A 17375-nucleotide genomic window follows, 5' to 3' on the forward strand; every position below is an offset into this window, starting at 1 on the left:
TGGGTGGTAGGACCAGTTTATGACCTCGTTGTGCCACGTAGGTACTGGCTGCTAACGTCCCTTTGGTTGCCATCAACGGGACTTTGAAATTTTTGAAAAATCATAAAAAATTATTTTTTTCGAAAATCAAAAATCGGGCCACGACCGACTGTTGGCAGTACATTCAGCCATGTTGTCAAAAATTTCCAGCCGGATCCTATGAAAACTGTCGGAGAAGATGGACTTTGAATGAACCCTGGTCGAAAACAATAAAAAAACGAAGTTCGTTATATCTCAGAGACTGAGTCAGATATACATGAAAATGGTATGGTAGGTTCATGGTATGTCCTAGTTATGTGTGAGAAAGCACCGTTGCAATGGACCCCTCCGTTGCCTACAACGGCCAAAAAACCTCTAAATGTGGGGGTATTTTAACGAAAAAATAATCTGCAGCATTAACCCTTGAAGCTAGAATCATGAATTTTCTTGTGCTTAATCCTCAGGTCATTCCCCATCGAACGGGCCCATCGCGTCAGGTTCTATTGGGTAGTCGACTACCCATGTCCGCCTACCGGCTTGTCTCTGTCTGTCCCGAGCATAGCTCCGTGGGTTTTGATCCAATCCTGATAAAATTTTAGTGGGAGGTTTATATCATGATCTAGTTGTGTTTTCCTGAGAATGGGCTTGGTGCGCCCATTATGGGTGGAGCCACGCCCAAAAAGCATGTGTTTTTAGGGGGTGGCCGATTTCAATTTGCATCTTCTCCTCGGGGGTTTGTGGAATCTGACAGGGGTTTCAGTATTTGGTTAGCCCAATGGCACCTGCATAGCCCCACGGAGCTCGATTTTTTTTTTTCATTTTCGTCCCAAGGTCTAGGTCACAAGGTCACGAACTTAGAAAATTGCGAATTTTGACATAAAAATTTATCTTCTCCGAGGGGTTTGTCGAATCTGGCAGGGGTTTCGGTATTTGGTTAGCCCAATGGCACCTGCATAGCCCCACGGAACTCGATTTTTCATTTTTGTCCCAAGGTCAAGGTCACAATGTCACGAACTTTGAAAATTGCGAATTTTGACGTAAAAATCATACGACCGCCCAAATTTTGAGAGCGAGGATGACAATATTATTTATGCATAATCTTGAGGTCATTCCCCACCTAAAGTCTTGAAACCATTTTGCTCCATCTCGAACACCTTGCCCGTGGCACCCCCTTCAATTTGTTTTTACGCTGATTTCATCAAAGTATGGACAATTATCTGAGGAGTGCAAAATGCCATATAGCCTGTATGACGTTATATTGTTCTTGCAATGTTCCAGAGGAAGTTTTGCACCAAAGGTCATAATCCTTGACCTTTGACCTAGAAAGTTCACAAAGGTCAAATTTTCAAAGTTGTGGGAATCGAACAGGGTTTTCGACCTTCTTCGACGAACTAACTCCAATAAGCTATAGCACATATCCTGTTTCCTTATTTTAATGTCCACAACATTGTTTTGGGACCTTTAAAGGTTATGCAAAGGTCAAATTTTGAAAGTTGTTGAACGAAACCGGGTTTTCGACATTTTGCAGCTAATAACCTGTCACTCGTACCACATCATGTTGATCATTTTTATAACTTGGTCAAACAACACATTGTCTCATCCTTGACTTCTGAAACAATCTACATCGTCAAATACCGCTCATGGACCATCGTCATCTTCAGACTTGGATTATTTATTATCATTATTATTATTTATTATAATACAGTGCTTGTAACAAACTTGATAGCAAAGGCCCACACAACTTATTTCCCATGAGTTTATAGAGTGGAAAATGGAAGCTTATATTAGTATCCATACTATATTGTCAGGTCAGGTCAGATTAGATCTGTGACTTGCTACAGGTACCACGTAAACCTGTACTAACCTGTTTCATGGTCGGGTTGTCAGTGACTAAACCATCTCCTCCACCAGGTTCCCTGGTGAGGAGGGTGTTTGGACAAAGTTTGGATGTTTGGGTGTTTCGACGATGGGATTGGGACAAAGCTTTCGAGACCCCCACTCTTTGATGATAGGACGAAAACCATGGGGTCACCTTCCTGGGTCACATTGCGGTTGTGTGTGTCGGGGTAGTGCTGAGGTGTCGTCCACCAGATGACAGTCTCATTGAGTGAACCTGAGGCGGTGCCTTCAGGTGGGTGCCTGAAATGTCCCATCACTAAGAGAGGATGATCACCAGTCTCTGTTATCATCTGAGCTCAAGCATTTGGATATCGGTAATGCAGCACTATCTGAGGTTCTAAGACCGGATTGCGGCGAGATCATGGCGGGTGGTTACACCGACTATTGGTCTAGTTTCTATGATGGTTATCATGCCAAAGGAGTTGCTGTAGCTGTGTCCAATAAGCTGACTCCAATGATAATTGAGGTAACATGGGTCAACGAGCGTATTATGAGATTAAGGATTCGTCACTCCTTGGGTGTCGTTTCCTTGGTTTCTGTATCTTCTCCGACAGAGGCGAGTGATCTCACTGTGAAGGACGCATTCTATGCCACGCTCCAGTCTGTGGTTGATCAGTGCCCCAGGCGAGATAATCTTCCAGTCTTGGGGGATTTCAATGCATTGACTGGAACTGATATGGTGTTTCACAGGCTTCACAGTGAAGTTAAGGATGCTTATGAGATATGTGTAGCTCCCCATGGCTCTGGAACTGTGAATGAGAATAGCACTAGGTTCCTTGACTTTGCAAGAAGTCATGGACTTCAGGTGGCTGGTTCATAGTTTCATTGCCCACAGTCTCATCGTTAGACTTTTTATTCCAACGCGGGTGTTGTTGTAAAGTAGATTGACCATGTGCTAGTTGATGGGTGCTGGAGGATGATGCAGAGCTGCAGGGTCAACCAGAGTGCTCAGTTCCTCAATACTGACCACAGGCTTGTTGTAGCAACTTTGAAATTGCAACTTAAATCCGAGTGAATGGTACCATCCCAGCCTCGGTTGGATGTTGGCAAGCTCAAGGATGAAAGGTAGCTGAGGAGTTTGCGAACAGGCTGAGTGGGGATTTGGGGGGGTCTGGGTGCTTTCGGGAATCCTGAACAGTTGTGGAGTGCCTTCAAGGCCACCATCCTTGATGTTGCTGGAGGATGTCATGAAACTCACCGGAGGGCGAAGAAGAAATTTGTCTCTCAAGGGACACTGGATACCTTTGCCCAGAGTTGCAGGGCCAGGCTGAATGACAGAGCTGAGCTGTTCAGGGAGCGAAGGAGTAAGACATGCCGAGGGTGGACAAGGAGGTCGATGTGCAAGGAATCTGTGAGGGGGTAGAGCATCACCTGGGGTCAAGTGATTCTCAGCCTGTTTATAGGGGAATTTGTGCATTGTGTTCCTCCAAGCCTGTCCATCGGTGTACTGCAGTAAGAGCGGGTGGTGGTGGGCCCTTGACAGAAGAGTCTGAAGTGAAGGCCCGATGAGCCAGTTATTTTGAGTGGCTGTACCAGGCTGATCCACCAGTTGTTGAATTGGATGTCAGGGGTGTTACTATCCCTATTGCTGACCCTCCAATCAACTGTGATCCACCATCATTTGTGGAAACACAGGCTGCGGTGAACCAGTTGAAATGGGGTAAAGCTCCTGGGATCTGTGGCATCCATGCTGAACTTCAAGGTTGGTGGAAATGCTGCACTTATGTCATTGCATGCAGTTCTGTGCTCTGCCTGGAACATAAGCATCATCCCAACTGACTGGAATAGGGGCCTTGTTGTCCCTCTCTGGAAAGGACGGCATGATCGCCAGGACTGCAACAACTACCGAGGGGTGACGCTGCTCTCGGTGCCAGGCAAGTCTTTGCTCGGATAATTCTTGATCGGGTTTGCCACCATCTGCTTGAGCAGCAGCGTCCAGATCAGTCAGGCTTTACAACAAAGAGGTCAATGATTGAATGTATCCTTGCTCTTCAGGTCTTCACTAAACGCAGATGAGAGTATCGGCAGGGACTACTTACAGCCCATGCTTATCTCTACAAAGTGTTTGATTCAGTGAATCGGGATGCCCTCTGGAGGATTCTTGGTCTTCATGGGGTCTCATCAAAACTGATCGATCTGATGTCTGAAGTATACTCTGGTACTGAGAGTTCTGTGAGATGTGGTGATGCCATCTCTCACTTATTCCCAGTTGTGACTGGAGTTTGTCAGCGGTGTGTACTGGATCCACACTTTTCAGCGCTTCTATGGACTGGATTCTGGGGAGGATGTCGGAAAGATCAAGCTGCGGTGCATCGTTTGGGAATGTCAAGATCTCTGACCTTGATTTCGCATATAATGCAGTCGTCTTTGCAGAGACTCTAGATGTCCATTTGGGGGCCCTCAATGTGCTGAATGAGGAGTCGAAGCCACTGGGATTATGGGTTTCCTGGGTCAAAACTAAGATCCAGACTTTCATTGACATCTTGCATGATGCTATCTTGTCTGTATCTGTTTGTGGCATGGATGTTGAGGTCACAGAGCAATTCACTTACCTTGACAGTGATATTCATGTCTCTGCTGGCTGAGCCAGAGGTCAGGACTGAGGAGTCATGGATTCACTAGATCATGGGGTGTGGCGCTTCGGGTACCTGTGCAGGAGGATGAACGTCCGAGTCTTCAGGTCCTTGGTGCTTCTTGTCTTGCTCTATGGATGTGAGACAGCGACTTAATTCCTTTGGTACCAGGTCTCTTTTGGGAATCCTTAGCTCTTGCTGGTCGGACTTTGTGTCCAACAATCTGTTCCTCAGAGAGAATCAAATGAGATTTGTTGCCTGCATCATTGGTGAGCATCAGCTACGGCTGTATGGATATGTGCCTCGCTTTCCTGAACCTTTTCTTGCTCACCAGATTCTCTCAGCGAGGGAGCCTCGTGAGTGGAGGAGGCCAATAGGCCGATCACGTGCCTCGTGGTTGCAGCAGGTTGATCGGCATCTCAAGGAGATGTGGATGGGCCAGGCACCTGCCTGGGGGATGACCAGACGGAGGCCCCTGTAATACCGACGGAAAGGAAAGTGGACGCAGCGACGCGCTGCTCCGGCGCATGCTTCCATACTTGACCTGACCTGACTATAATTCACGGATCGGTGTTTGTTTGTTTGTGGGTTTGTTTGTCATGCTACTTCTCTTACAGTTCTAGGCCAATTACATCCAGACTTGCTACAGAGGATCAGCATGATCCCAATTATTGTATCGGGGTGTTTTTATCTTTGCCAGTGGTCTTGAGGAAGGGGGTGGGATGATGCAAATTCTCGATGTAAATGTGTGTATTGTAGTGCCACCTCCAGTTGGGGGAGGGTATTGCAAGTCTCCACCATTTACAGTGCAGTATTCCTATCCCCATGTTTTCCAGTTCAATAAGGTGTTTTGAATTATAAGCAGAAGGCATGTTTTTGCTTTGTGCACGTAGCACGGGTTATATATTTATACATATATATATATATATATATATATATATATATATATATATATATATATATATATATATATATATATATATATATATATATAGTTGCCCATGCAGAGATGTCAGTTGCCTATACACTGCCCAAATAAAGATATGCATCATAAGAACACTTTGCATGCTTGGAACAAGATCGCCCATAGAGCGGGTACTCTGCTCGTATATCGTAAAACCTTGGGATGTGCCTGAAAAATGTGTATTAAGTGTTAAAACAGCCTGCAGGTGTCGATCTGCATCGGCAGTCAACTAGAACAATGGTTGGAATCATCAGAACGTTGATCAAGGTTTGCTACCCACCACGGGAAGCAAGAAGAAGACGAAGAAGCAAGCTGACATTCCATGCATTAACCCTTCATCATAGCAAAAGAGGGAAGTCACCCCAAATCCCTTCTCCATCTTTTTCTCAGCCAAGGGGTTTAACGCCAGAAACGTCAGCTTTTTCTTACTTCCCACAGACGGTCAACATGCCTCAATCAACAATTCTGTTGACTCCATCCATTGTGTCAGTAATAATTTTGTTTTAGCACCGATATCATACTAAAATATGCAACTTGGTGTCTGTCTTTCTCTCTGTCTGACTGTTTTTATGCCCCGCCATGTGGCGGAAGGGGGATATTGTTGTCACCCGGGTCGTCCGTCCGTCCGTCCGTCCGTCCGTCCGGCTGGCTTGGGCATCAACATTTATTTCAATGGCGGGGGATTCCCCATCTCTGATGGGTATATATTTTTTTGCTGTTATTACAAAAATATATTAATAGTAATAATATCCCCTCTCCCCAAGGGTTTTTGTTTGTCCTTTGACAAATGTTGTGTTGACGTGTATGAATAGCTTATCACATCATGACGTTTCGTGGAAAACCCTAAGCGGAAGTAAAAAAATATTATAAACCACAAACATGTATGATTACCTTTTTAAACAGTCTCTACTGTTGTTTAGCACGAAAGTAAAAGGGAGGAAACCTGACGTTCTTGAGGTATTAAATGCTTATCATGTCTCCCACAGACTAGCCGACATCTACTGTAAACTATATACCCCAGAGAGGATAATAATAATATAACCCCTCCTGCCACTCAAGTAGGGAGTTTGTGTCCTATTTCATCAAATAGAGCAAAAATACTAAATGGAGCACTCCCCTTTACATAGGTTTTTGTGTCATTTACACTTGCTTGTAAAAGAAGAACAAACTTCTTCTTCTCTGCCTCACATTGCCTTTTTGGAAAATTTTCCATATGGAAGTAAGATGTACCTTTCATACCAATAATATGTAAATTGTTAACCTGTTTGGCATTCCTATCTGACCTCCTATCTCATGCTGTTGGAACCCAGGTTCAAATCCCATGTGCTACATGTTTGTCCTTTGTCTGCTAATGTCCATGTAATTCATGTAAAAGTACACTGATGTTGACTCGTGTTCATACTGCATGTGATATATGTACCTACAAGGTCCACAATTAACCTGAGACCAATTTAACCCCCTCTCCCAAAAAAGGTATTTGAAAAAGGGATAATTAAAACATGTATGGTGTTCGAACTCGCCTAAGTCCAAGTGTTGTTCTGCAGCATCCTTGGGCACTCCCCAAAACATGATGCTTGTCAGCATTGTACAAAGGAGGAGGGACAGGCAGCATGACACACGCTGCACACGTGTGAAGTTACTTCGAGGAGGGCGGCTCAAAACAGAGAACCAAAGATGTCCATCACGGAGGTCACGGGTTGTCTTCTGGTAGAATAGGTTCCTGGTGAATAGAGATCCAAGGTTAGCATGAAGTGAGTGTAGATATTTTGGCATCAATAGATCACATCTGCTGTCACACTTGATGAATGATTTGTGTTATGGATGCAATATGCTGAAGATTATGCAAGTCAATATATCGATCCAGGGGCAAGGAAAATGCTATGTCCTGATAATTCTGCTTGTAGAACAAAGTTAGATGTGACCTCTAAGTTAGATGCAAGATTAATCCTGCGAATGGGACATAAGCTCCTACCTAAACTGTGTGAGCTCTGCAGGTGAGGAAACAGGGAAATTTCTGTCAAGCAGACCCTCCCCAACATCCACAGCCAACCAGGAGTCACAAAGAACCTGGGAGCGATGTTCCATGTCCAAGTCGTGCACAGTCACACGTGAGATATACCTGTGGGTAAGAATAGCATAAGAATGAAAAATTGCACGCACTTTCGCATGCATATGACATGTGCTAGTTTTCAGGATTCAAAACTGTACAGGTTATTTACTAGAGCTTTCTGTTACCATTATGTCACCTTTTTAACCCAATTTAACCTGTGCAAGATATGAGACCACCAGGTTATTGCTTATGCAACTAGAATGACACTCGATAGAGCACATACCTCTGCCAGGCTGAACAGTTTACGTTTTGTATCGACTGATAGGCCAGATCTGGATCCGGACCTGAATCAAAATCGAATCCGCTTGTTCTTGTCACCTAACTAACTCATCCACCTACTTTTGTCATAACTTGTCCACAACTTTTTGGAGTGTCATGTTATACATAGTTTTTGGCCCCATCTCTCAATGGTGAAGAATCACTTAAAAATTAAAAGAAAAACTCCCGTTTCCGGATCCGGATCTTCACCATAATTGAATCAATTCTTCTTTGCCACACACAACCAACCTTTCCACCAAGTTTCGTCCGAATCCATCCATAACTTTTTGATATACTGTGCTATATATTGATTTTGGCCCAATCTCTCAATGGTGAAGAATCGCTTAAAAATTCTAGTATCCGTATTTGGATTCTGATCTTCACCAAAATCTAATCAATTCTTCCTTGTCACACACAACCAACCTCTCCACCAAATTTCATCTGAATTCATTCATAACTTTGTGAGATATCCTTTTCACAGACAGACAGACAGACACACAAATAAACCAATGTCACCCACAGGGTGACCCGTATCTTGCCAAAAGGTGACCACGTGTGACTTCTTTGAGGTCACACTGAGGTGAACAGAGCTGCTATCCACCAGGAGCGACTCCTTGAGGAATATCTGCCTACGAGAGTTTCCGATGAGAATCGTTCTACAGAGTAACCATGAAAAATATGCGTTTGCCTCATAACGTCACCAAATGACGTCATAATGTCTCAAGCTTGACATATCTAGAAAGCACTCATCGAGGTGTTCAATTTGAGGTACTACACGATATGGTTCCAAAACTTGAAAATTTGACCTTGGGGTCAAATAGGTTTGACCTTAGGCGCTAACCATGAAGGTCAAGGCCAATCGCCACCAAAAATTAATCAGCTGAGCGCCAGACCATGAACTATATTCCCATGAAGTTTAAAGACGATCCGATCAAAATTACTCAAAAAATAAGGGTTTCGTCGACTCCCCTGATTTGCGACAAAGTGACCTTGACCTTTGACCTTGACCTTCAAAATTTTATGCGCTGAAAGGGACCTCTGGAGGCCTCTGATATGCGAAGTTACAAAAATTTCCAATGATAACTGTGCTCTGCAGAATTTTTTATACGTGATTACAGACAAACAAACAAAGAAAAAAAAAACATACAAGCTGACTAACATATCTTGCAAAAACTTCGTTTTGGCAAGATAAAAAAACATCAAAATTTCAGCGTATGCCAACGTTTTACATACATTTTTATACGTTGCCATTGCTGGCTAAATCATCAAGGTGTGACAGCGCCTTAAATATGGTAGCATTTATCCTCCCCTCCCCTTGTTGGCATCAACCAAAACTGCCCCACCACCCCCAAACCAAGTACAAAAGTATGCATTGCAACTTGGTCTCCATGGAATAATAGGACACCTCCATTTCACCTTCTACTATTATTCAGCTTTGGCCACAAAGAATATTTGTTTCCATATTGATGCAGAAATGTTGCGGTATGCACACACAGAAAACAAACACACACTCATGGAAAATAAGCATGAAACACACACACACACACACGCACACGCACACGCACACGCACACGCACACACACACACTCCAGTAAACTCTTGTGAGAATGAAAACACTTTGAGGCGAATTGATTAAATAAATAAATGATGCAAATTGTCATCCTGGTGGTTTTCAGATGGAGTATTCCATCAGACAGTATGCCGTTCACCGTTCTTTGGAAGGGATGTTAACCTGGGTTGTCCCGTCTTCTACCATTCACTGGTGTGTGTTAAAGATCCCACAGTATCTTTTAAAATGTACCAGCACCCTGACCAAATTCCACATTCCTGCCCCTCATCCTTCAGAGAGATAGAAAGCAGCCTCTTCCCTCTCTTCAGGTCTTGGCAAAATCACAAGCTTGTGAAATACATGGAATATGTCTTTCAATCTTGACAAATGTCACACTATCACTCTCTCGCTCTGCAAGGACTGTATGGCAAATCCTTCCATCCACTTTCTTAACAATCCTCTCAAAGAAGTTCAGTCACTCAAACTCTTGGGTCTCACTATCAGTCATGATCTTTCTTGGGCAAGCCAAAATTTCAAAGTTGGCCTCCAAAGCCAGTTTGAAAGGACTGGGCACTCTCTGTCATCAAAGTACTTCCTTGACACATTTGATCTCCTTTCCACATACAAGACCTTCATCTGCAGCTTGATGGAGGACTGCTCTCCCCTGTGGGCTGGCACCACTGCTGCACACCTTGCTCACCTCGATGCCACGGAAACCAAGGCCTTTAATATCGTTGGAATTTCCTGCACCTTAAGCCATGTCTATGGGCCTATATACAAAAAGCAAAAATCTACAGAGGAATCGCAACAGCTGCATAGCTATACTCAGAGATGCAAGCAGTAGGCCGAATTTGCTAACAAATCCTCGTTTTAAATATGCATTCACGAGAGAGATACAAAACTTGCATTTTGAGTAAGTTTATATGACATTTATATTCAAACAGAACTATTCCAGGAGTCAAAATAAAATATCCAACACGATTCAGCCGTCACGTCACGTCACGTACGATAATAAATTGTGTACGTGCATGTCAGCACATCTTTGCAGATGAATATTACATGATTTCAGCTATTTATTTGGCAAAAACAGGTGTTGTCGAAACATCAATACTCTTCGTGTTCATTTTGGCTCATTCTTCACTTTTAATGTTTAATTATACGACATATTTTTGTGCATCTTCCATAATTTCCAAAGTACCAACTTTTTTTTTCAATGATGAAAGATCATTCATCCCAATGTTGGAAAGGTTTATACTCATCTCAGCATTTCACACTTTGTCCTCTTGTCCACCTTTTTCAGGCTCACAGTTTGTGACACTCATCATTACCCCGTGCACGCGAAGTGAAGAGCAGGGTTAAGCAATAGGTTCACTTCTGTTCGTCCTTGCACATCCACAAACGTCAGTTTATGATCGAGGAACAACTTAATTCAAAATGAATGTTATATTTTGAATATTAATCCGAAAATGAACCTGTTGTTTAGCAGTACTTTGGAAGTGAGATGATATTTTTTAATCTGATTGCCGGACAGGCAGACAAACAAAATTGAAAATCATTCCAAACAGGAAATTTACTGTTTTTAAGGATGTTATAAAGGACACAAACAACAGGTACGAAGAACTAAAGTGACGTGTTAAATAAGGTGGTGTAATAAACAGTGTCAACGATGGTAAACTTCCGGAATTAATTTATTTATATGACCTTTACGATCTTTATTTTATTCAAATTGAATTACATACGGCACTTGAAAACTGAAGAACGTAAATCGCCTTGCTACCGCTTCCAAAATCCTCCAGTTTTACTTGTACATGTTAAAAAGGTGGTGCATTAGACTGCTTCAATGGTGCTCAACTTCTGGATTTTTTTTTTTTTAAAACTTTAACATTATTATTAGCTTTTGTAGAATTTACATTCCAGATAAGGTAATGTCATCGTACGCCGTCTGTCCGTCCGTCTCCTTTCTTGATTTCTCCAGCCAAACCGCTGGGAAAATCCGGCTGAAATTTTTCAACAACTTGCCTCTCCTGACTGGTAACAGGAATTGCAAAGCTCATTCCGGTCACAAGACTTAAAATATGTACATCAAAATCGCCGACCTAGTAAATTTCTTCCAACATCTTTTTCTCCAGACCCACTAGTTAGAATGCTACCAAATTTGGGTTTCAACATTAGGCCAGGGTAGGGATGTTAAACTGCTGAAGTCATTCCGATCACGTGACCAGAAGTGCGTCAAAATGGCCAACATGGTCAATTTTGGGGAAAATCATATAAATTTCTTCAAAAAATCTTCTTCTCCAGACCCACCAGATAGAATGCTACCAAATTTGGGTTTCAACATTAGGCCAGGGTAGGGATGTTAAATTGCTGAAGTCATTCCGATCACGTGACCGGAAGTGTGTCAAAATGGCCGACATGGTCAATTTTGGGGAAAATCACATAAATTTCTTCAAAAGTCTTCTTCTCCAGACCCACCAGTTAGAATGCCACCAAATTTGTGTTTCAACATTAGGCCAGGGTAGGGATGTTAAATTGCTGAAGTCATTCCGATCACGTGATCGGAAGTGTGTCAAAATGACCGACGGTCAATTTTGGGGAAAATCGGGTAAATTTCTTCAAAAATCTTCTTCTCCAGACCCACTCGTCAAATGCTACTCAATTTGTGTTACAACATTAAGATAGGTTCCTGATGTTAAATCCATGGTGATCACATGACCGAAAATATGTCAAAATGGCCGACAGTCAATTTTTTTGAAAATCGTATTAATTCTTTCAAAAATTATTCTTCTTCAGATCTACCAGTCAGAATCCTTCCAAATTTGGGTCACAACATCAGGACACGGTCCTAATGTTAAATTACGGAGGCCATGCTGATTGCATGTCTGGAAAGTGTGTCAAAATGGCGGTTGCGCAAATTCCTTCCAAAATCATCTTCTCTCTAAACCCACCTGTCAGAATACTAACAAATTTGGGTTGCAAAATTATGGTAGAGTAAGGATGTTAATTATATTGTGGAAGTTATATGGATCATTTGACCATAATTGTGTCAAAATGGCCAACTTTGTCAACTTTTGGGAACATCACATTAATTCCTTTTAAAATCTTCCACTTCAGACCCGACCGTGAGAATGCTACCAAATTTGGGTTACAACATTAGGACAGGGTCGTGGTGTTAAATTGCGGAGATCATGCCGATCACTTGACCAGAAATGTGTCCAAATGGCCGACAGTAAAATATTTGGAAAATCGTGTAAATGCCTTCAAAAAATCTTCCTCACCAGTCCCACCAGTCAGAATTCTACCAAATTTGTGTTGCAGCATGAGGCCAGGGCTCAGATAAGCTCCAGATCCAGTGGTCCTTTTTTATTTATTCCAACTGAATTATACAGTGAACACTGCATGGGGTAAGGTGTTCTATGAACTCTCCAGTTCACAATGTTTTTACTATGAAAAAGAAAAAGACAAAAAATCATGACGCAAAACTCAGATCAACTGATTAAATTACCAGGAGGGATCTTGCCCACTGTTGTCATGCCAGAGGCGAACACTCAACATCTCACCCAGGGAGGCACTGGTGGTTAACAGGAAAGTGTCGGAACCACCTCGTTCAAAGAGCGGTTTTTTCCGGTCAGCAAGGTGATGGGGTTCACTCTGACCATCCGATCCATACAGTGTTATTGTCACCTGTGAAACAACAATAGACCTAACATTAACTTAAGTTTGCTGTGAATTTTTATTTATTTATTTTTCTCCGCAAGATCAAGGCCCGTTATGGGTGTTCATCGAGCGATTGCACTGTGAATGACGAGATAACAAGATGGGTGAACAAAATTGGTGTGGAGAAGGTCTTGTCTGCCCTTTGTACAAATCAAGGCTCTTTAAAGCTGTATATAATTCATGGTTACCACGAGACTTCTTCGGCAGTTGGCCAAACCAACATAAATGAGAAAATGTTCATAGATTAGTTTTCACACAATTGCACGATGACGTACGATGCCAGGACATAATAGAGTAAACACCAAGGTACATAGAACTCGAACGTGCAATGAAATAATTATGAAACCACCGCTGAAATCGCAGCCTTGATCCAGCAGTTCAAAACAATTATGAAGTAACATGATGAAGCTGCTTTTATCTTGAGCACTTGTTTTATTCATCCACAGGTACTTTTGAAATGCTGAATATTATCCATAATTTAGGAAAGGGTAATGAAATAATCTTCCAGCTTTATCACGACGAGACAATTCTGTGCACAAAAGTTTCAAAAACAAGTGCAATGAAACTGCACAAATTATCACAAGTCTTTGAGCGTAGATAGCTTGAAAAGGAATACGTGAGCATAAAGCAAAACTGTGGGAATAATCGTGAACAAAAATGAAAAGATGGGTGATCTTATATTTGCAAGGATCAGTTGCTAGTGATGCATGTATTTCAAAAGGGAATTATCAAAGGCAACTGAATTACCGCAGCGAAGTGACCTTGCAGGCAGCTCAGGCACTTAAGCGGTGGGTAGAGCCCAGGATTCTGAAAGCTCACCATCTGTAACAAGCACTGCACAAGGACTTCATACAAACCTTCTAAGAACCATCTGTCAAAGGAAGAAATCGACTTCACGGGAGCTTAACGGGCCACCATGCAGTCATCACTGTGATTGCGACGACAGCCGAGCGGCTCGCCGCATCTGCTTCTCTATCGACCCCTGGGAACAACAAAGTTTTCACGAGCTCCGCCGCGGCCCCAAAGATCCGTCAATCATGGCAAACCATCTCGTTTTCGTATGCTGTGAATCAGCGGGTGCATTTGAATCTTTGCCTCCTCAAACCGGACTCACAATGTCATCGCTACATGAAATCATGGCAAAGTTTTTGGTGTCTTCATCAATGGTCATTTAATCGAATCGGAGTTCTGAAGGTTTGAAACAGCTTTTTTAAAATTCTGCCTCTTCCTCATTTAGTTAAGATGATTACAAAACTCAGGGGGATGGAGCATATTGTTTTCCTCTCTCGTGATGCTAAGCTTGTCTCTCAAATTCGCAGCAGTCCCCTGTGGCTTTCAAAGAAGCCAGAAAATCTTAGCCAAATCTTGGTTGGACCAAAGATGACATTTGCTACCGGACGAATAATCAAGACACCATCACAGAGCGGAAGACGAGGAAAGCAGGAACTGCTCTTGCCTTGTGCAGAAGTGTTTTTGATTGTCCCAAAACCTGAGGCTAATAGGCATGAAATCATTTGTGACAAAATATAGCAACAGGTGCTCTCTGGACCAATGACGACAAAAACAGGAACATGCATACAAGTTATGGGATGTTAATGGAATGCTCCATCGTAAATTGAATATGCAACTGGTTGCAACACTCAACCACATTGATGGCGGATACAATGAAACGTGTGGAAGCTTTGGCACAGGAGGATGCTATTTGAAAAATCATGCCTGTGCCATATCCTTCCCACATTGCCACCACCTGCTAAAAGTAGTAATAGTTTGAGAGCCACACTCATTAACCCAAGTCTGACTGGACGATGTAGAGGTAGTTCATTTACTACTGAACTGAGAAGTCTGGGTTCAATTTTCGACGTGACGGTAAACTATCTGATTGGTGCTGTGCAGGCAGGAAAGTGTGCCATCCCTCTGATGGACGTTTAGCTGGGTGTACTGTCTGCTAGCAATCGTTGGTGGACGGTAAAGATCTCATGGTGTCTTTTGCAAAGAGGAGGCTAGTTATCGCCGGCAACCTGAACAAACTCCAGGTTCCTGTCCGAACCAGCTCCAGTTGAACATTCAGCCGGCTTATGAATAACTTGAGCCAATCTACCTCCTGCTGCTGACCCCAAAAGAAGGTGGGACAAATTGGGGCCATTAAATAAGTCGGTACGTAGTCTCAAAAGCCCAAGCAGAGAACTTAGCCGGTATGTTTCCTCCCCTCCGTTCTCTCCTCTTTTCCTGTTCAGTCATTCCCTGGCTTATTGTGTCCAATTGTTGCCCCACTGCCCCGCTGTCAATTGTTTTTTTTTTATACAGAGTCGAGGCTCATGGAGGAGCTACAACATGGAATGGATCAGGATGCAACAGAACAAAATGAACAGCAGAAGGAGGAGGAAACACACAGTAGCAGGGTTGAGGAACAAGATTGAGAGAGACTTTGAAGAGGAGGGATATGAGGAAGAATGAAAAGGAGGGGAGAACACAGCAGGTGCACAGAGTGAACACAGAAGCAATCTCCCAGGAAGGTGAAATGGCAATGTTGGAAAGAAGTGGGCTTGGGGAGAGCGAATGGAGGTAGAAAATATCATGGTTTTGGATCTGAGATGGTGGTGAAAAATTGTGTTGAAAACCTAAAGGGAAGAATAAGATTGAAGTTGATTCCACATGGGGGAGGGAAGAGGAACGAATTGGTTTAAGTGAGCAGTGAGTGTGGATTTTGGGAGTTTCACCATTAGGGTGTTGTTGGCAGACCCTGTGCTCCCTGCAGAAACCTGGAGGGGGGACAGAGCATTGAAAGACCTGAGGATGCAACACCAGAAAGGAGGTGGTAGAAAACAGAAAGACCATTGATCTGTCTGTGATGGGAAAGTGATAGGACCCAGAGACACATAGACTCAGCTTCATCGCAAGAGATTTCAATGATTGATTTCCATGGTGTCAAGCTGAGTAAGGTGTGAGGTAGGGGCACCAGCCCAAAGAGAAGAGCAGCACTCCATCAAGCTGTGGATGAAGGTCTTGTACGTGGATAAGAGTTCAGGTGTGCCAAGGAAGGACTTTGCATGATGGAGGATGCCCAGTCAGTGACCTGCTTTGGAGGCCAACTTGGAAGTGTAGTTTGACCAAGAAAGATCATGGCTGATGGTGAGGATGAAAAGTTTGAGTGACTGATATTTTTCAAGAGTCCTAGATGGTCCTTTTGGATAGAGAGAGTGAGTATGTGAGATTTCTCAGGCTTGAAAGACATATTCCAAGTGCTTGACCAGCTCATGATTCTATCAAGGTCTGTAGTGGGAAGAGGCTGCTGCTTGCTTATGTGAAGGATGACAGATATCATGGTGGAGGGTGGAGTCATCAGCAAAGAGATAGAGGATTTTCCAGAGAGTCAAATCGATCGTTAATGAAGATCAGGAATATAACGGGGCTGAGAACACTGCCTTGTGGCACACCAGCCTTGACAGGGAGAGGAGATAAAAGGATTCCGTTGAGAGACACACGTTAGCTATGGATGCCATAGGTGGAGACTTTGGAGATCACGATGGGATTCCAGACTGTATCAAATGCTAGAAATACCGTATGTCTCGAGAGACCGCCCTGATCTCACGTCTGACATTGAGAGCCTCCATCCATTATTGGGGGAGCAGAAGCAGCATGTGCAAGATACTGTAGAGTGACCTGGTCTGAATCTGAACTGATGTTCAGAGATCAGGCTGTTGGACAATAGGAAGGATTTGACGTCTTCTGCACTCATGGATTACATGACCTTGCTGATGTTTGTAAGTAAGCTAATAGGTCTGTGGTTAAGGGTTCGATTTTTGTACTGTTTATGTAATGCAATGATGTTGCCTGATTTCAAATATAAATTAATTGCTTTTCTACATTCAGTCACCTTGCTCTCATGAGCCTTGATCTTGTTTCGAGAAAATAATGTTGATAAAACTAAAGAACATCTGATACAAGACGAATGAAAGAACATGGATATTTCAGACTTCGTACTACCTTCTGACACAAACAAACCTGTCGATGTTATAAACAGTAAGGGGCAGGGTGACTGGGGCACACAAAGGGATCTGGAAAAGATTGTATAGTAAAAGTGAATGGTGCAAACATATTCCTGAAGCACATTGTGAGGAAATTAACGAGTAATGGGGACCCCTGGTGGCTTTCAGTCAATATGTTTTTCGCTTGTAGCAAGATATGATGTACACATTTCGGACATGGGGGACCAAAAAATGAAAGTCATATGAAAGAGGTCAAGGTCATATGAAATTAACAAATTGATCAGTGTTCATTCAGGCCATAAAT

At 43.0% G+C, this 17375-nt stretch overlaps 1 protein-coding gene across 2 annotated transcripts in view; it reads right to left on the bottom strand.

The window, feature by feature from the left end:
* PKD1L3 (polycystin 1 like 3, transient receptor potential channel interacting) overlaps positions 1–17375 on the bottom strand; it is a 232144-nt gene that overhangs the window by 80613 nt on the left and 134156 nt on the right. For both annotated transcript variants that reach the window (XM_085887936.1, XM_085887934.1), the window contains exons 27-29: positions 12874–13052; positions 7427–7573; positions 6975–7174 (exon numbers count right to left, since the gene is read on the bottom strand). In XM_085887936.1, coding sequence (XP_085744062.1) covers positions 6975–7174; positions 7427–7573; positions 12874–13052 — 526 coding nt within the window. The remainder of the gene's footprint in view (positions 1–6974; positions 7175–7426; positions 7574–12873; positions 13053–17375) is intronic.

This window comes from Eptatretus burgeri, chromosome 7 (assembly GCF_056783735.1).
Source record: "Eptatretus burgeri isolate ZD-2024b chromosome 7, Ebu_testis_v1, whole genome shotgun sequence".
Classification (NCBI taxonomy): domain Eukaryota; kingdom Metazoa; phylum Chordata; class Myxini; order Myxiniformes; family Myxinidae; genus Eptatretus; species Eptatretus burgeri.